Here is a 19,676-nt window from a genome sequence, read left to right on the forward strand (position 1 = left end):
GAAAGTGTGGGTATGTAATTACAGCAAGATGCAGACACCTCCAAAAAGAAAATCAGAAATCAGCTCTACAAGATAGAAATACCACAACATCTAATGCGCGCACTATCCACCCGCGCAGAGCGTCCCCACCAGAGCGAAACAAGCTCCTCGGCAAAGATGCGATCTGTTGCACTCCATACATCAAGACCCATCTCCGCCATGTCGGCAATGGTGATCGTGACAGGGTCAGCTGCGGCATCGACATCGGCGGCACGGTTCGATCGGGCATCATTCTCGGAGGAGCGGTTGTGGGCGCTTGAGCGCTGGCGGAGGAGAGGCGTGTCGCCGTCGTCTGTGGGCAGGGACTGGCGGGACATGGATAGGGAGAGGTCTGGGACGTTGCCCCCGGCGGGGTCGTCGAAGTAGGACGGTGTCTCATTAGGGACATCTGGGTAATCCTGTCCGTCGCTACTATCGTTCCGTGCAATGGCTTCGGCGAGCGTGACGAAGATCTGGGTCGTGAGGCGACGGAAGTAAGCCACCAGAGCCACTTCGGGCGGTTGCCGCGCCGAGTCGTCGGAGTGTGTGGTGCCGCGCCGTCCGATGCTGTTGTTGGTCGGGGTGAAGGCGAGGCTCTCCACGCTTGCCAGGAGGCGACTGTCTTGCTCAATCTGTTGCTCCTCTTCTTCTTCGGAGAGGCCGTCGCGGTTCTCGCCTGCGGAAGCCCACCAGATGAACGAGGTGTAGGCAAGACGCGTCCAGGAGAGGGGCTCGACGATGGCGCTGGAGGAGTACGTTGAGTCGGAGTCAGAATCGTCGTCCGATCCGGAGGCTGTGGTGCGGTCTTGTGAGAAGTTACGGAGACCTCTGCGCAGCATGTGGTAGCGCCGGGCGTCGCGCTGCGTTGCTTTCAAGTGGACGGTTTGGGTGGTATTGGGCTTGGAGCCGGGGGTGTGCATCAGTGCGATTTTGGGAAAGGTGCGTTCTGTCGCATGGCGGGAGTAGGGCGGAGGCAGGGTCACGAGCGCGTCGTAGAGGTCGGGTTTCAGGCTCAGGACACTGTCTGTCGAACAGGCGATCCAGCTTCGGTCCGTGTCGGGGTCTAGTCGAGCGTGAGATGGGTCGAGGGTGGCAAGATAGGGAATATCGTGGATGCCGACGTTGAAGAGCGGGCGAGGTCGGAGATTCGGGATGCGGTCGGTCGGGAGGAATTCCAGAAGGGAATTCGGCAAAGAGGCTAACAAGGACAAATCATATACTAGATGGCAATTATTTAGTGGTGGCTCACAAGCACATGGGCGGAGAAACATACCATAGTTGCAAGGAGTGTGCACGGGAGCTTCGGCCATGAAGAGAATGCGTTTGCGCAACAAGGCCGCTCTGTAAAGAGGAAATATCAAGGGACCGAAGCAGTCGATAAAATCAGGGAGCGACGAGGCAGGGTGGAAAGGCGTCAGGGCCGGCCTGAACGTTCCCAACAACATGGCATCGCTAAAGGCGCGGTTGCGATTGTCCGGCCGCTCGCCGGGGGAAACCGGAAACTGATGGGGGACTCGACGGGGGAGTCGGTGGTGTCGGCTCCTCCGATCTGAAAGGCGTCCCAGTAGTCGCACATCGGCTGCTCATCGGACATGTTCGCGGCGTATTTCCTGTCCATCAATCCGAGTATCAGCTGGGAGGTTCACGGCGAAGGCCAGGGGGAACACGAACAGCGTCAGTTCCTTGAGTCTCGGGGCATGTCTCCAGCTCTTCCCCAGTCTCCCCGAGCTAAGGGGCACGAGAACGCCGATGGCGAACATATTCGCATTGCGCTCCGCCTCTTCGGCAGGCTGGTTGAGGAACGCGCTGATCCCGGCATACTGCTCATGGACGAAATAGCTAGATTGGAAGAGGGTTGGGTTAGCAGGGCCAGGTAGCATGAAGAAGAAAGCATACACTAGATCATCGGTCACATTGTGCAGGCCAGAGGGAAGCGACTTGTATTCGACCACCCCTTCCACCTCAACTATCCCGAAGTCAGATTGCGCGTCGGAATGAGAGACAACTTCGGCTAGATCAATCGATTGCTCACCTCCGGGTACAGTGCGCTTCCACGAAACCACATAGCTAGGGACAAGGCGCGTCAGTCAACGCCCTAGTGGGGTCGAGTTGGAGCCGACGGGGAAGGGATAGCTTACCCGGTGCGAATGTCAAAGCGGATAACGAACAGGGCCGCAATGCCCGGGGGCAACTCCATGGTCGACGAGCGCGAGATGTCAAGGGCGGCGGGCTTCCTGGTAGATCCGGGGACCATCACAATGGGCAGGCACGGAGCAGCAAAGATCCATTTAGCGAGCAGATGCTGGAGGATCGCGGAGCAGGAGGGGTGAAGTCGGGAGGACCTGGCTGGTGATGTGGTGCCTGAGGCATCCAAGTAACCATGTCGGTGATGTCATTCCAAGTACCGTAGAGGAGATAGTTAGTATTCAATTGAGAGGGAGAGTCCCCCAATGCTTAGATAGATGATATCAGAAACTCCGATCGAAACTATTATTTGTTGGGTGTTTAGTTGGGAGACCGGCAGATCTATACCTCTGTTGTAGCCTAGAATATATATCCGGCAAAGACCCTACTCACCACTTGCCCTTGAAACATCAGAGACCAAAGCCAACACCCATTTATATTCCATTATCTTTGGACCTTTAACATCCCCTCAGAGCGCCCTGTGGTTCCATTGGCTCTGTTGTGAACGGGTCCGCCCGGCGATCTTCCGTCCCAAGAAAAGCCAAGTAAACATCACTTCGAAAATCGCCAATGCCCCCATTATAGCACCGAACTGCCGTTCCTTGCTGTCACCGACATGACCTGGTATTCCCACCTTTTCTCCGACGCACCAATGCGGGAGACCTCACCATCCCACCCCTACTACCCCCTGGACGCTGCTATTGAGGGCTATGTACCCAACACAACCCCCGTTCTCGAGCTACTCATCTCCGCCGGCGGAGCATGTTTGATCCTCCTCAGCACGACCTTTGCACTCATCAGCTATGTGCGACCGACACTGCGGATGGCAGATCGGATCGCCATCTTGTGGTTCGTGCTCTGTATGTACCGATGAGCCTAGCGGCGCAGAGTTGGGATAAGACTGACCACAAGCTTAGCCGGGACTCTGCACTGTTTCTTCGAAGGCTATTTCATGATCCGCCATGCCCACATGGCCTCGGCCCAGGACCTGTTCGGGCAGCTGTGGAAAGAATACGCGCTGTCCGACTCGCGGTACATGACGTCGGACACCCTCGTCCTCTGCATGGAGACCATGACGGTGCTTCTCTGGGGCCCGCTGTGCTTTGTCGTGGCGTCCTTGATCGCAGCCCGACACTCTCTGCGCCACCCTTTCCAGCTGCTGGTGTGCATGAGCCACCTCTACGGCGATACGCTGTACTATGCGACGAGCCTCTTTGACGACTATGCCAAGGGGCGGCCTTACTGCCGTCCGGAGCGGTATTACTTCTGGCTGTATTATTTTTTCATGAACTTTATCTGGATTGTGGTGCCGGCTTGTATGTTTTTCTCTTGGTTATTGTGATATGGACGCTGCTGACCGGGACACCAGACTATCTTTATGACAGCATCACGACCATCTCGGCTGCTCTGAAGCGAAACGAGGAGTCGGCAGAAGAACGGAAAGCCCAGTAGTGCCTGTTCCGACATCACCACGGGCCGTGTTGTGGAGCAGGACAGAATTAGGTCAGGCATGGCACAGGCTGGCCCAGATTGCGATGGCGAGAGAGAACCGCACGAGACGTGAAATAGATTTATCCATATGAAAAAAGTTAGCAGTAACATGACCGGCGACAATAATCATCAGAACCAGCACCACCACCGCAGGAACACACCGTTGCTGACTATCTCTCTCTGATCTTACACACACTCTCCCTTCCTCAACTCTTCACCTCTCTCCTAACCACGTCGAACTTGTGATCGCATCATCTGCAGAACACCAGCGATCGCAGGCGACCCGGGCTCGGCCAGGCGCGTGATCGGCGGAATCTGGTTACCCGGGCAGCGACAGAGTGTCAGAGGGGCTTATCGCCAGACTCGATCAGCCGCGGACGATCGATTGTTTACTTCTGCGTGTGCATTTGACATCGACAATTATTATTTCATTTGTTCCAGTTGTTGACCCAACGAGGCCCCGGCCGAGGCGCCGACCTGGTAAGTAGACATTTTCGGTCAAAACAAACATCGGCTAGCTGCAGCGCCAACCAACCCCAACTCGAAAAGGCCCTTGCTAAATACAAGGTTGGCCGCTGTCGCCATCGCAGATCATCCATGCCCTCTCCTGCAACACCGCACCGCTCCTCAAACCGTGGAGGCAGTGCCAAATCCACGCCGACCACGAGGCCGTTGGACATTGGCCAGCCGCTCGGCGTCCACGACACGAACTCGGTCCGTTCGCGCGTCCGAACATGGCAGCAACAGGGTGGTGGTGTCGTCGCCGTCGATGACCCCTGCGGCGCTGAGGATGAGGAAAATAATGCGAACAAGGCCAAGCCAAAACCAAACAGGGTGAATGTTGACCGGGTGGACAAGGCCGTCAACAAACCCGCGCCCGCGCCGGCCCCGGTCGCCAGGAAGCGCAGCCACAGCACACCCCGGAAACGAGTCATTAGCGATGAACACTGGAAGAGGAGCCGGGCAATGACTCAGACGCCGTCGCGTAACCAGCCTGCACCAAATCGCATCTCGCAGTACACCGTCAATGACCCGACGGGCTCCCCACGCGCGAGGAAAGAGGATAGGAGAGACGAGAAAGACAGAGACAAAGATCGGGAACCTCCTCCACGCTATGGTGCCAGACGATACACTGGGCCGAGCTCTAGGTCACCGGTTCGTGATGCGAAACCCTCGACTTCTCGGAACAGGCTCGACTCTTTTGCCGGCAGCGATTATGGCACTGGTGATTCCAAAATCATTGCGCTTTCCGTTTCAGATATTCCTGATGATACGCGGAGAGAATCTCCTCCACCGGAGGACACAGACTGGGCACGAAGCGAAGCCGACTTCTCTGAATTATCTAAACGAAGATCCGGCGCCGTGGGCCAACCTGCTCGCAAGCTGTCAAAACCACCCAAAGGTGGCATATTCGCGCACATGATCGACGAATCCAAGAAGATGTTTGGACGGCCGGACCCCGACCCCGAACCACCGAAGCCTGCTCAACCGGTAAATCGAGGATCCAAGATCGAGGCATGGCTCTCCGAGACACCTGACCCTTTCCTCGACGATGCTACTTCTACCTCTGACACGAAGACCACCAGGTCAAGACGTTCCAAAACTCTGACCGAATCAGACCGTGATGCCGAATCGTCACTGAATAGCGAACCTCGTCCAAAAAGCTCTCACATCCGGTATTCCAAGGCCAAGGACATTTCTCCAGAGACCGACAAATCCTACAAGAAATCCGAGAGAGAAGTCTCCTCTAATGACAAGAGAAGGAGCACAGAAACAAGTCTAACGTCGCCGAAGTCACCACCGAGGAACAAGGAATACAAAACAACTCGTTATAAGATCACTGATGGAAAAGCTTCTCCTTACGTGCCAGAACCATCTCTCTCGGACGGATCAGAAGTCTCAGGCCACAATGCACCTGTACCCCTGGGCCGCAGGAAACCATTCCCAAGCACTGGTTTCCACCAACTCTCGACGATCGCTTCAGTTGAAACTCTGAGTACGCTCACTGAAGGTGCTGCAACATCGCCCGAAAAATTTGGCGACACGGAGAAAAATAGATCGATCATGGAGGAAGAGGAAGAGAAGCAAGATCAATTTGACCCCGACTCCCTGCCCGCGGTTTCGTCCCAGCTCAAGCGACGACTCACCACCAACGATGATTTGATGTCTGTTCTGTCAGGGCCGACAAGCCGACGACGCAGCATTCGGTCCGCTCGAAGCATTCGCACCAATAAAAGCCGGCTGGAAAATGCGACGGTAACCGATTTACTACAAGAGCTTGCTGCGGACGAAGCCAAATACATGCGAGAGCTCAAAACGCTGGTCGGCGGTGTCATCCCCGTACTGCTGACCTGCGTGCTCTCACGCTCCGATTCTGCCATCGCAGCCGGTCTGTTCCAGCCCTCGATGGACCCCAAGGATGACATGAATTTTTCAAAACCCATAGTCAATATGGGCGTGGCTATTGAGCGTCTGAAGACATTACACAAGCGCATCCCACAGGACAATGTAGATGCTTTGCTTACATGGGCTCAAGGTGCCCAGCGAGTCTATCGCGAATACCTCCGAGCGTGGAGACTTGGATTCAAGGATGTGATTGTGAACCTCGCTCCTCTGGAAGAAGGCGAGAACACGAACGCGGAGACGAAAAGTATCGATGAAGGCCTGGAGCGAGATGAGAACGGCGATGTGATCGGTAGCGACGGCGAGAAGGTAGATGTCGCATATCTGTTGAAGCGGCCGTTGGTTCGACTCAAACACCTTGCGAAGAGCTTCAAAGGGATCAACATGCTCCAGCCATCACAAAAAGCGGAGGACACCGCCGTAGCCTACCAGTCTCTTGTCGTCGATGCCCGAAAACGCGCCCGGGAGGAGAGAGCAAGGCTTGAAGATGAATCCGCTGCACGAATTGATGCCACCCGGGCTCGAGACCCGATGACCCTGGGTGTCTGTCATGGTGTGACTGTTGATCAGGACCGACGGGTTCGGGCTCGAGATTTCTTCAACCTGTCGATTTATCATTCAACCGGACAGTTGGTTGACTGTCGAGCGGAGCTTCTGTACAGAGACAATCCATCAGACAAGGGCCCCGGTGGAGATCTGCTAATTTGTGAGCTCGACCATTCTGATCGTTGGCTACTGTTCCCACCGATGGATCTCCGATGCGTATCAGCTCGTAAGGGAGATGTGAAGGGTGAACTTGTGGTGATGCTACGCAGTGCTCCCGATTCACAGAAATACTGGCAAGAACTGTTATCCCTCCGCATCGACGACGAATCCATTAGACTCGAATGGCTTCAACTCTTAGGCTCAGACCCCGTTCCACCATCGATATGCCGAAGCCAAAGCTTTATCAGCCGAGCCAAACAACACCGGGCACGAAGACCGGCGGCTAATGATTCCCCTCCACGGCACAACCAAAGCGACGTTGATATCCCCATTGGCGAGAAAGCTACCAGCAAACGGCGTTCTGTCACCCCTAAGGAGCAATATTCTGAACCCAGCACTGTGAGCTCCGCAATCACCGAGTCAAGGAGCTCGGTGTACTCAACTGCTACTCGTGAGACCGACTACACTACTGGAGGATCGGAGCTGTCAACCAAGCCATCTCGTCCTGGTCTTCCGCTTCTTCCTTCTACAACCTCGAGTGTGGACAAGACGTCCTCGGGCCTGAAACGATCCAAGGCTAAAAGACTATCTCGTTATGGAGAGAGCTCGGCCTCTGAAACTGTCTCTCCCAAGCCTGTTGTGCCTGAACAAGCGGGCGAGTCTCCTTCCATGCCGAGCAGGTTCTATGGTGAAGATGCAGATACAGTTCGAAACACCGGATCTCCTAGAGAAAAACGACCCCAGAAGACCGCTCGTCAGGACTCGCCCGAGGTAGAGTCTCCGCGTTTATCGACAGTTCCATCAACAGAGCTGCCTATGATCCCCAAGATTCGGAGTAGCAGCAGCCAAACCCACTTGTCGTCGCCTTCTACTCTCGAACCCGAAGAAGACTATCCGCCACTTGAGTCACTTCCCGATTCGGATGTCCCAGAGACTCCAACAAAAGCCAGGAGAAGGTCTCAACGGAAATCCAAGAAGGAAGACGAATCTCCGCCTCCCCCTCCGCCGCCTCATCGCTCGCCAAGTCCCGCCACAGGGAAAATCGCCAGCTCTCCTGTTCTCACCCCAACTGGGCCTTATATCAAGAGACGGGGTTCTTCTCCGCTAAAGCACGAGTATGAACCATCTACGGCTTCCGATTCCTACTCCGACTCGGACACATCCACAGTGCGGCACTATAGCTACTCCTCGTCATATACGGACTCCGATTATTCGGACTCCGATTCTTCATCCCCGGAGGATGACTATCTGGAACCTCCGAAACCCAGGGTGTCTGCCTCATCTACCACAGGCACAAGCTCTCTGTCTCCATCCAACTCAGCATCGCAGGCCGGCTACCGCACGGTGCCTTTGCAACCGGCCAAGTCATCAAAGGCAATTGCATTCGTCTTTGCCTGGTCCAACAAAGGTACTTGGGAGACTCTGTTCCCTGACGAATGCAACGTCATTGTCAGCCCGGGTCTCATCGAGGCCTTCAAGATGGGCGTCGACCCCAATACAATGTCCCCCGAGCGAGGGGACAAGACTTCCCGGTCATCGAGACCTCTTATTTCCCTTGAATTGACACCGCTAGTACCCATCCGCCGCGGAACTGCCATCGACATCAGTATCCGCTCTCCTCCAACCGAGCGGTCTAGAATCACGTTCAGCAACAACATCATGTTCCGATCCCGTGGGCCAGAGGAGTGCGACGCTCTCTACGGACTCATCAACCAAGCGCGGATCAACAACCCAACCTACATCGCCCTTCAGAACGCTCGCGGTCCTTTCCAGGACCAACCCCTACCATCCTTTGAGCCAGCGACAGCCAAACCCTCCTCGGGAGGCTGGTTCGGTTGGCCCCGACGCAGAAGAAGCTACCGTGCCTCCGCCTCCCCGCGCTCCCTAGCCGAAGCATCGGAAAGCAGCGTCGGCACCATGAGCAGCGCCTTCTCGGCCCTGAAACGCTTCGGTGCAGGAAGCAAGGCATTCAACATCTCCCGCTCGACCGTCACCTCGCGCACCGGCCGCGAAGGCAGCATGTCTTCGTCTGCCAACTCAGGCTCCAACCACTCGCCCAGCTCAGGCATCGGCCGCATCGCTGCAGCAATCAAGGGCGTAGATGGCATCGGACTCTCCAACGCCAAGATCCGCCTCTACGTCCGTGAATCAGCCTCTAAATGGCGCGACATGGGCGCCGCCCGTCTAACAATCATGCCCGCCCCACCCAAGAACCCACCATCTCGCCCCAGCACTGCCGTCAGCAGCCGTAGCGATAGCAGCACCACCGCTGCTGCCCAAGGGGACAGAGAAACCAGCCAGGACAGCGCAACCGGCAGCTCCCCTCCAGCCTCGGGTGCCACCTCTCCACGCCGCGAGCCCCTGCCCGTCGACCCCGAGAAACGGATCCTAATCCGCGGCAAGACTCGCGGGGAGACTTTGCTAGACGTCTGTCTGCCCGAAGGTGCGTTTGAGCGCGTCGCGCGCACGGGTATTGCTGTCTCTGTTCGAGAAGAGAATGAAGGCGCCATAGCGAAGAAAGGAGGCGTCACTGCGGGATCGCAGCGCGTTTATATGATCCAGATGAAGAGTGAGGCTGAGGCGACTTATACTTTTGGTTTGGTGGGGAAGTTGCGCTATTGATTGATTGATTGATTGACTGATGATCGTTGTGGTGTGCTGTGTTGGGGTCCCACAGCTATGTGGCAAGCATCTATCGCATGGGTGGACGGTGTGCTTCTATTTGGTGTTTGTTTTGTTCGCATTAGATCTCATCTACCTATCTCCTTTTGCGGTATTCCTTCATTTGTACATTTAGTTTAGACTTCTTTTGGTTGAATTGAATTGGACTTCTTTGGATTCCTAAGCATCCTTGTTTTCTTCCTAGCTACGAGACTGGGGATGTAGTCGAGATGAGTGCGGTAGCGAGATGCAACGGCGTAATGCCTTGGTGTATTCTAGGAAGCAGTCTGAAAACCGGGGTATAGACCATCTATCCTAGCCTGCAGGACTGGTACTTCTCGGATTTACTTTCCGGGAATCAAAGCCATAGGAGTGTGGAGGTATAACTGATTTCGAAAACTACTGTAACCGACACTCTAGATGAATGCACAGCAATGTAAAATCTAAAACGGTCTATCATAGGCCCTGACGTAGTCCTATATAACAAGCACCATATCCTAAACAATATCAAATCGACGACTTTCCAGACAATACCCGAGCCGTCGACGCAACACTCCTTCCTATGAACCGGACACACCCCCCGGCGCAGAAGCGGTATCCACCTCGGCGCCGCTGGTCTTCTTGAAGATATAGTCCACGCAATTACACTCATCTTTCAGTAAAGACAGGAGGACATCATCGTCAACCGCGGCGGCGAGCTCCTCTTCTTCTTCGACACTGGCAGCATGTACCAGGAGAGACGGATCCAGGTGTGCGTACTGCGCAAGGGATTGGTGCATCTTGTCCTTTTGCTGGTCGCTCTTTTTACTTTTGCCCTTTCGGCCTGATCTCTGGGCGCGGCTGTGAGATCTGTCGCGGATGGAGCGTTCTTGCTTTTCCATGTCGACTTGGGAGGCTTTGATGAGGGTTGAAAAGCCGGGGAGATCGAAGTTGTCTTCGTCGTCGTCGGAGAGGTCACTCAAGTCACTCATACCGGATTTGGTGTTGTTGGGTGTATCCGCACCAGACGAAGAGGCAGACACGCCTTTGCCGCCGCAGTCACAGCCCAAGAGATCGTGCGTCTGGCATTCACTTTCCTGGTCTAGCCGAAAGAGATCGCGCAGCTCGGCAGTTGAGAACTGAGCCACGCTATTCTTATGCTCCATAACGCTGTCCGCGAGTCCGAGCTTGGTCACCTGTCGTTGCCAGATCTTCTCTTCCAGACTTCCCTTGAGGAGCACGCGATAAATTCGGCAGGGACGTTTCTGGCCGTCACGGTGGATGCGCGCCATAGCTTGGATGTCTGTTGCCGGGTTCCAGTCCACATCGAAGAGAACGAGACGGCTCGCGCCGATGAGATTGAGGCCGGTGCCGCCTGCTTTGGCTGACAGCAGGAATGCGAAGCAGGCGCTAGCTGGTTGATGGTTGAAATCGTCGACTAGGCCCTGTCGTTTCTGTGCCGGCGTACTTCCGTCTAACCGTAGAAAGGGCAGACCGAGGGATGTCAGAAGCGTGGCGAGGAGGTTCAACGTTGAGGTGTAGTTGGAGACTAGAACAATCTTTTCGGATGTGGTGTTCCGTAGTGTGTCGAGTAGCTGGTCTAACACTCGAACTTTGGCGCTTGCGGATGGGGAGAAGTGGCGGAGCATTCCCGGGGGAAGCGATGAAATAAGAGAGGCGATGGTTTCGCTGGGTGTGCCATTGTTGTTATTTGCGGTCAGCAAGGACGGACTGTTGCAGAGCTTCTTCAAAATAGTGATGAGCTGGAGGGCGCTCTCTGCATTGCCGATAGCAGACTGAAAGATAGGCGAGGAAAGCACAGCCTGGTAGATATTCGCTTGAGTGCGGGTTGGTTTGCAGAAGAGCACGTATTCTGACTTCGGCGGCAGATACTTAGATAGCACGTCTGCTGTCCTGCGTAGTATGAACTTGGACGTGAGCTCTCTCAGTTCCTCATTGCGTGCCTCGCCTTTTTCAATGTCTTTTTTGGTGGCTTCTGGTTGTCTGCTCCGCACAATTGGTGCCTCAAATTCGCGAATAAATGCCTTGAATGTACCCAATATCCCCGGGTTGACAAGTTCCACAGCTGCGAAGAATTCTCTCAGATCATTCTGGATGGGCGTGCCAGAGAGAATGACTCTCTTTGCAGCATTCAGCGACTGGATAGCCTGACCGCTCTTGTTTTGTAATGTCTTTAGTCTGTGCCCTTCATCTGCGATGATTATGTCGACGCCAGCGCCTTTGGCGAGGATCTCGTGCACACTTCTCAGTTTCTCGTATCCAACGATCATAATGTTGTAAGCTCGACCCTTCGTAAAGTCGGTCAGACGCTTTCTATTGTCATCAAAGACAAAGACGCCGATGCGTTCATTCCCGAGCCACTTGCGGAATTCCTTTCGCCAGTTGTTGATGAGGGTAACCGGACAGACGATCAGGGCTTTCTTGATGACAGGAGGATCCTCGTAGATCGGATTCTGCTTTAGCAGAGTCCACAGCAATGCTATGGTCTGCAGCGTTTTACCCAGTCCCATGTCATCTGCTAGAATGGCGCCTTCGCCGTTGAACGACCGCATCCCCATGACGCACTCATAGAGGAACCGGACCCCTTCGCGCTGGTGTTCTCGTAGATTTTTCGACAGTAAAGGATCAACAACCACATCGACCACTTGCTTCCCCTTGGGAGCTGATTGAAGCCTTGGCATAACCAAGGCACCGGGCGCATTGGGATCATGACGAGGAACCGCTTTGACGGTAGATTGCGGAATGACTGTATCATTGAGCATCGGTTTCTTGTAAGCCGCGAATGATGGCGCTCCATTTGATGCTGCACTGCTGGTTCCTGATGTCGACCCATTTCGCTTGAGAGGCTGGGATGCTTTTAATGAAGCGAGGATGGGAGAATAATTGCGGCTCTCGTTCTTCTTCAAAAGGGACAGCCTCTTTGGTGGGGTGGGTGCAGGTGCGCTTTTGGCGCCATCCAAGAACACTTTTCCAGACAGGTACTCCGCGCGGGGAATTTCAGAATCGATCTCGACCTCTTTCCCACCGACGTACAGCATAGTCCCCGGTTCAAGACGCGACTCATACATGGCGCGTCCCATGTCTTTCCCTCCAACATCCCGCAAAGAGACATATCCTACCCGCGCGGAGAGGATCCCGTCTCCATCCCATGTCTTGTTCTTTTTCACACTCGGTTTGCGCCTAATAGAGTCACGGTCAAATTTTCGGTCCATTGAGAGTGTCAAACAGTATGAACATACCACAGGACATTAAAGTATCTCTCGCCAGGTGCACCATGCCTCGATGCAAGATCCGTAGAATCTGTTCCGTCTTTCGCAATGTTCTTCACTTGCAGTAGCGGTTTTCGTGGGCCCGGCGCGGGCTTTGCACTCTGGCTGGCTGCCTCGGCGGCATCCTCCTTGTGCAGGCGAGGTTTTTTTGCGAGAGGCTCGTAGTCGCTGGTCTCAGTTGTAGTCCTGATCAAAGGAGGCTTGAAGGGCTTGAAGACCATGGCGATGCGTGGGTCTTGTAGGCCAGAACAGGCAGCGTGTATTTCGCCGGGAAGGCGCGACGCGTGATCACGTGTCAAATAGACCATGACGAAGAACATCTATAGGAGACCTGTATGGGGTTGTGATTTTGGAATAGCCTTTCCCTTTCTGCTAGTATCCGACCTTCGCCTAATTTGCTACATCTGGGTCTGATTCAGTCCATGTCGACTACATTGGAGAGGCAATTTATGATGAAGAGTAAGTAAAGAATGATGATTATGCTTCTTTCACGGGCAGTTATGTACAAACCCCCAACTACCATAAGATTAAGGGGATATATCAAGGAATAGATATAACATGGATATTTCCTTCGAAGAAAAAGCTTCCGAGAGTCGTGGATCGACCATGAGCAAAAGGCAGACAAAATAGATTAACCAATGGTATATGCAAAATCGTATCACTCAGCAGCGCCACACCTTCACTGAGCGTCCTCCATCAAGGCCTTGTCGGTCAGAGGAATGTTCTTCGGGCCCTCATAGCTGCCCTGGCGGATGAACCACCAGATAGCAACAAAGATGGACAGACCGCCAGTCATCAAACTGGCATAGTTCATAGAGCCAGCCTCCGCAGGCAAGGCATATGGGAAGCAGAAAATGACGACGAATGCGAGGATGTAGACACATGCCAGGGCATTGATAAGATAGCCGATGATGTTATTCATAAAGAAGAAACCTGGCACAAACGACGAGCGCCGGGTGAGGATGTGCGGGAAGATGGCCATGAAGTAGGACAGACTGGACAGTTGGACAAAGCACCCGACGAAGGCGCTGAAGGCAGTGGTGGAGCCGAGGTAGATGCAGGCCAGGACGGTGATCAGACAGCCACAGACCAGGGTGGCGTTGAACGGGTTGTGCATCCGGGGGTTGATTTGGCTGAGCCAGTCGGGGAAAGGAGTGGCACGATCACGGGAAATTGTCCACAGTGTCCGGCCGGCGGTGATGTAGCAGCCCGTGCAGGTGATGAGCGTGGGCAGGAAGGCAACGATCAACAGACCCAGAGCGCCGCCGCGAGACCCAGTGGCCTGGCGATAAATCTCAGCGAGAGGGAAGTTAAGCGGGCTGTTGCGAACTAGATCGAGGTTCTGAATGGAATAGAACACGGCAATCATGTAGCAAATACCCGTGACGAACCCAACAGCCATCTGAGCCAGGACGGCTTTGGGAATGTTCCGACTCGGCTTGGGGATCTCTTCCGCAAGGTGAGAGGAGCAGTCAGGGGTCCCAACACTGTAGGCACCGTTGAGCATACCGAGGACAAAGACAAAGCCCGGCTGCGTGTAGCCGGTTTTATTGGTCCACTTTTGCCAAATCTCGTAGTCAGAGGCATAGCCCACACCATTGACATATGGCATGACAGCGCAGACGATGATGGTGATGAAGACACCGGCGAGAATGAAGAACATGCCAAGATTGCCGATGTAGGGCAGGAAGCGGTTCATAAACAGGACAATGCAGCAACACACCCAGGTACAGATAAGGAAGCTGACGAAAACATTCCAGGTCTGGGGAACGAAGCCGGGATGCATCAACGCGTACATGGAGACCGTCTGCTGGGCCATGATCAAGGACATGGAGGCGGCACCCAACACCCAGGCGAGGAAGTTCCACCAGCCGGCGAAGAAGCCACACACACGGCCATATTTACCAGCTGTGATACTGGCCCAGTGATAGACACCACTGGCCGAGGGCATTCCTGAAGCTAGCTCCGCGATGGATGCGGCGACTAACCAGTAGCAGACCGAGACTGCGATACTGTGTTTGGTGGTTAGCACTTGGTCAAGAGAGTCGAGGGTAGTAGGAATATGCGCACAATTCATAGATACAACCAGCCAAGCCACCGTTGCTCAGCGCAGTAACGACACTTCCACCCTGAGCAATCCAGGTGTTCCCAGTCGTCACGGCGACGGCACAGATGCTGAGCAGACTGAAATTGCGCTCGAGCTCCTGGCGATGGCCTGAGGCGTTGATCAACACCCCATCCTTGGGCTGCTGATCCTCAGCAGTGGCCTCAGCGACGGTGGCCTTTTCGGGAATATTCTCGACAGAGGCCATGGTGTTTGGAATCTCTCACGACTCCCGTCTGTCTGTACAAGGGGAAAAAGGGATTCGGCGACGATCGCTTTCCCAAGCGCGTGAAAAAAAGAATGAATGGAATGGGAAAAGAGAAGGGACTGGTCACGCGATGTGAGAGAATCTAGTCAGTCTGAACAGGAGGGAGGTGGATGATTATTATTGTTGTATCTCCTTCATTCACCCAGGCTGGCTCACCCCACCCCTCCAGTCTAAATCGGCTTCTCCTTTATCTCCCTACCAATTACCGGCCCGGCTGAAGAGTTCAGGGTGGCAAGTGGGGCCCCCGGTGCCACCGTTATTGGATGCGCCGGGCAGCGACTTGGCCAGGATGAGCTCTACGCTTAACCCAGAAGGGGAGCTTCAGCAGACAGAATTTTTTCATGGCCAAACTTGGTTGGCTCTTATCGTCTCACGCATCTCCGATTGTTCACTAAACATGGGGGAGGTTTATGGGTAACCGCTATACGTCAACCACGGGAACTGCAACGCGAGGGAAGAACTGCAGGTTACATGGTGGACAACACGTCGTCGTTCCTGGAATGAAAATCTCGCCATAAACCTGCTGTACACAGACAGTATCAGCTCACAAACCGAGGCTACGCCAGGAAACCCTCGGATTCCGATCTAGGGTCCCGACACATTTGCCGGCACATAGCCTTGGGAGGCAAATAATCAAGAGCAAACAATAGTGGAAGATCAGTCTACGGATCTACCGCTGGGGGAAGCTGAGTCGTGCACAGTGGGTATGTATGCTCGGAGAACATCCACCAGAGAGCCCACCTTCACACGCTAGAGTCCGACCTGGTGGATTGGCGTGGCGAGACCACAAATATCCAGATCGAACGTCAGATCGACGCTATGCGAGGACTAGAATCCGAAGAAATTTCAATTCCTTGCCTTTTCCGGGGAGCGTCGCAGGGACAGTCTACGTGCACGGATCGTCATCGGCACCAGTGACTATTGCCCTCTGGAAGAAAAGTGAAGGACGGACCCACTTTCAAATCCCTCACCCTTTATGCGCATAGTCACATCTCCGATTTTATTGCTCCTGCGACCCACGGATGGACCCCACGATCTATACCCCATGGAGAAGGTTGATTCCTGATAACTCAGGCCATTCCGCCGGATGGAGTAGGAAGACCTGGATAAAACTTAGTTGCTTCTACCACCTTTCCCGAATAGTAATCTTACAAGGTAAATCGTTCTGCCAAGCAACCAGGTTCTCTGGTTCTTCAAAAATACAACCTGACCTCATCCTCCGGGATTCCCCCTCCAGGCAACAACTAGCTCTCCTGGGAGGGCCCTCTTTCAGCCTGCAATCGACTTTGAACTGCATAGAATACCGCACACTATCACACTTTCCTGAGGCCGGAATCATCGGACTTACCCTCCTACGGAAGTCTGGAGTCAAGTAAACGTCCTCCGCGACCCTGAGGGTGCCCGTCTTGATCAGTTTAGTAGAGAGATTAGTTTTTGTCGATCAACTACCGCTCACCAGAGCTGAAAAATAGATCGGCAGTACCTACCTGGGACAACCATTGGTCTATTGGTCTACTGTAACGGATACCGTCCGATCAGTTTCCCAAGGGAAACCTTAAATCCACTTCAATGCAAACTTTCGACCCAAGGTTCGAACAGTCTCCATCCCGTTTCTGTGGAACAAGCCTTGATTGGAGACCCTTACCGAAGATCGGACTGTTCACCTATGATAAGTGGGGTACTTCGATATCCCAGGAGAGAGCCCAAACTTACTTATCAACGCCCTGGCGGCTAAGCTCTTGGTCCCTGTTCCAACCACTTCGGATCGAAGTGATCGCCGTCGGCATATGCATGGCTATCGGACCATCGGAAAGCCTGTACGCCCCTTCATTTAAACCCCCGCTGGTCTTATAAGATGTGGGTATTGCCTCGCTCATTGAACGATCGCCCTGTTAATCGATTTATTGCAGGTTGTTGAGTCGTGACAGTATGTCGGGCCTGGGAGGTGACTTTGGTCGCCGCTTTGCCCATGAGACATGGGCTCTTTATGCAGTTGGTGTACTAGGAGTTATCCTGCGATTGTGAGTCCCTTTATCCGACTGCCACCGCGGAAAAGACCGAATACTAACCTGGAATTCAGTACTGCGCGTATTCGCCGATTAGGAATTCGGAATCTCCAAGCCGATGACTTCTTGATGGTTAACGCCCTCATCTGGTACACGATCTTATGTGTCGCACTCAACCAAGTCGCCTCTGGAGGGGGCTCGAATCTGATGACGGAAGAAGAAAAGAAAACGCTGACCCCTGCTATCCACGCGGAACGAGAGCGTGGGAGCAAATGGGTTTTCGTGTCGGAGCATGCCTTTATCCTCGCCGTCTGGAGCTTGAAGTCTTGTATGCTGGTGATCTACGCTCGTATCACGTACGCGAACTCCCATACTCTTTTTTGGCTCTGTTGCTAACTTCTTAACAGAGAGGGACTCAAGCAAAGGAAGTGGATTAACTATCTTGCTGTCTACGTCGCCCTCGGATTTGTCGGAACTGAACTGTCATTATTCCTCATCTGCCGGCCGCTCTCGAACTACTGGGCCGTTCCAACACCAAATTGTGAGTGGCTAAATGAACAATGCATTCAAGTGCCATTACTGACCGGTATATTCAGATCAATGCTCGTCCTATCAGTACTACGAAATCGTCCAGGGCTGCTTGTCCATCTCCGCCGACGTCTTCATGCTCGTGATCGCCATCCCAATGCTAGTCCAAGTCCGCGTGCCAGTCAAGCAGAAAATGATTCTTCTCGTCCTCTTCGGCATGGGAATCTTCGTCATTGTCGCCGCCATTCTGAACAAGGTGTACTGCCTCGTCCCTTGGCTGATCTCTTACGTCTACATGAACTGGTACTTCCGGGAAGCCACCGTAGCCATCCTGGTGACCAACCTCCCGCTGATCTGGTCGCTTATGCGCGACGTTTTCCCGGCACTCAAGAGCTGGACCGGTGGCTCGAAGCGTGGCACCGATCGCTATAAGTCGGGCCCGTGGACTAGCAACAAGGGATCGGGTCTGCCTTCATATGGAGCGAACACTCAGCTTCGGTCTGGCGACTTCGGAATGCATGACTTCCACGGTGCCTCTATCTCGCCGCAATCACCGCAGAAGGCAACTGTGTCCGATATCAGTCTGGCGCCCACCGAGGAGCGCTCTATCAGCGACGATGGATCGGCGCGCGCTCTGCGCATCCAACAGGACATTACGATTACTGTCCAACACGACACAAGGCCGGAAACCTTCGAGCCCAGTACTGCGCATATTACCCGAGGGGATGATGAGGCTGTGTAGCCTTTTCAAACCACCCCTCTCCCCCCTATTACTTGTCATGAATAGACGGATTCCATGTGGCCTAATACCCTTTTTGTCCTTTTCTCCTGTACATATTTGCACCGGTTCTTAAATATCTCATTTTGTTTAGAGGGATAGAGGAGTTACAACATTTGCAGCATTTTCCGATCAAGGACATTTCTCCGAGTCGACCCATAAACTTTTGTAGGCTACTTTACTAAGTTACTCCCGGCGATCTCCTCCTACCGGACAAACACCGAATGTGGTTCCAACTTGATTGGAGAGTTATTATGGAGCTCTCTTCTAGAAGGCTAGAAAACTCAAAAATCCCTATGACTGATAATTCCCGATCGACTAATTATTCGAACGATCGAATAATTAATAATGTACTGATACTCTTAATGATCCTGTGAGGGGCACTAGACTTGTCCCCGGTTCAACCTATTCGAGCGAAGATCAGTCTCCACTGGTACTTGATTTCCCTTTCATCCGGCAGCTGCGGTGCCAGCTAGTAAAATTAACCGCCATGTCAATCCGCATCGACCGATCCATGGCTCACACAAACTACCATCCCAGCACTCCATCGCGGAGGAATAACGAGTTGATCCCTGGAGTCCGGAGACGGCTGTTACGCTGATCATGGCTTTGATCTCCTATCTCCCCCCCCCGCCCTCCTAGACAGTTCAAAAAATTTTTTTGAATTTTTTGAATTTTCATCACGCAGGGCCAAGAAAGCCGGCTTAACTTTCGTACTATTTAATCAATCTAAACCCACTCTGCTCTCGACTGAGTTTCGGTGACCCACGGCTGTTCTAGCACGGTCCGCTTACTCTTCTTGGCCATCAGTCTCCGAGATATCCAAGTCGACCCAGCATGGATAAGATGGTGGTGGGCCGAGGACAGCTGATGATCTCCGATTTCGCAATTGCGCTGAATCCGGTTTCTTGTATACTTACCCCAGTATAAACGCCGATTCGGGGATCATTCCAGTAGAATTACTGACTGGGTCCTCCCGTGATCAGGCCTCGCGAGATGATTGGGCTTGCGGAAGGTCCTCCCAGTCGGGGCTGGCATAGTTAGAACCTTATGCGGGCGACAGGGATCTTGAAAGTTCTCAGGTACTGGCAGAAAGCCACACATGTAATCCAGTTGGAAACGACTTTGCGATTGTTCAACTGCACTAACTATGATACTCGTCGCAGGCTACTTGTAATAAATACTGACATCTGTTAATCAATAAAAAAACAAAAGATTCCTTTCATATCACAAGCACGTGATGGACTTTCTCAGCAACACC

At 53.6% G+C, this 19,676-nt stretch overlaps 6 protein-coding genes across 6 annotated transcripts; 3 read left to right on the forward strand and 3 right to left on the reverse strand.

Moving 5' to 3' along the window:
• Nucleotides 1-65: 65 nt before the first annotated feature.
• On the reverse strand, nucleotides 66-2,272 carry N7474_004723 (uncharacterized protein; the record flags this gene model as incomplete). The annotated part of the gene is made up of 5 exons (XM_057196138.1): nucleotides 66-1,237; nucleotides 1,292-1,470; nucleotides 1,515-1,628; nucleotides 1,690-2,085; nucleotides 2,157-2,272. The coding sequence occupies 5 exons, from the start codon at nucleotides 2,270-2,272 to the stop codon at nucleotides 66-68; spliced, it is 1,977 nt and encodes a 658-aa protein (XP_057053534.1).
• A 582-nt stretch (nucleotides 2,273-2,854) lies between these two features.
• N7474_004724 (EXPERA domain-containing protein) lies at nucleotides 2,855-3,654 on the forward strand (the record flags this gene model as incomplete). Its single annotated transcript, XM_057196139.1, has 3 exons — nucleotides 2,855-3,062; nucleotides 3,120-3,518; nucleotides 3,572-3,654. The coding sequence occupies 3 exons, from the start codon at nucleotides 2,855-2,857 to the stop codon at nucleotides 3,652-3,654; spliced, it is 690 nt and encodes a 229-aa protein (XP_057053535.1).
• Nucleotides 3,655-4,290: 636 nt separating this feature from the next.
• Nucleotides 4,291-9,423, forward strand: N7474_004725 (uncharacterized protein; the record flags this gene model as incomplete). The annotated part of the gene is made up of 1 exon (XM_057196140.1): nucleotides 4,291-9,423. The coding sequence occupies one exon, from the start codon at nucleotides 4,291-4,293 to the stop codon at nucleotides 9,421-9,423; it is 5,133 nt and encodes a 1,710-aa protein (XP_057053536.1).
• A 599-nt stretch (nucleotides 9,424-10,022) lies between these two features.
• On the reverse strand, nucleotides 10,023-13,039 carry N7474_004726 (DEAD/DEAH box helicase; the record flags this gene model as incomplete). The annotated part of the gene is made up of 2 exons (XM_057196141.1): nucleotides 10,023-12,642; nucleotides 12,702-13,039. The coding sequence occupies 2 exons, from the start codon at nucleotides 13,037-13,039 to the stop codon at nucleotides 10,023-10,025; spliced, it is 2,958 nt and encodes a 985-aa protein (XP_057053537.1).
• A 371-nt stretch (nucleotides 13,040-13,410) lies between these two features.
• Nucleotides 13,411-15,043, reverse strand: N7474_004727 (uncharacterized protein; the record flags this gene model as incomplete). The annotated part of the gene is made up of 2 exons (XM_057196142.1): nucleotides 13,411-14,743; nucleotides 14,802-15,043. The coding sequence occupies 2 exons, from the start codon at nucleotides 15,041-15,043 to the stop codon at nucleotides 13,411-13,413; spliced, it is 1,575 nt and encodes a 524-aa protein (XP_057053538.1).
• Nucleotides 15,044-17,032: 1,989 nt separating this feature from the next.
• On the forward strand, nucleotides 17,033-18,379 carry N7474_004728 (uncharacterized protein; the record flags this gene model as incomplete). The annotated part of the gene is made up of 4 exons (XM_057196143.1): nucleotides 17,033-17,124; nucleotides 17,184-17,465; nucleotides 17,517-17,650; nucleotides 17,706-18,379. 4 exons carry the CDS (start codon nucleotides 17,033-17,035, stop codon nucleotides 18,377-18,379), a joined length of 1,182 nt encoding a protein of 393 aa, XP_057053539.1.
• Between the last annotated feature and the right edge of the window lie 1,297 nt (nucleotides 18,380-19,676).

Source organism: Penicillium riverlandense, assembly GCF_028828495.1.
Source record: "Penicillium riverlandense strain IBT 135883 chromosome Unknown utg000003l_segment0_segment0, whole genome shotgun sequence".
NCBI lineage: Eukaryota > Fungi > Ascomycota > Eurotiomycetes > Eurotiales > Aspergillaceae > Penicillium > Penicillium riverlandense.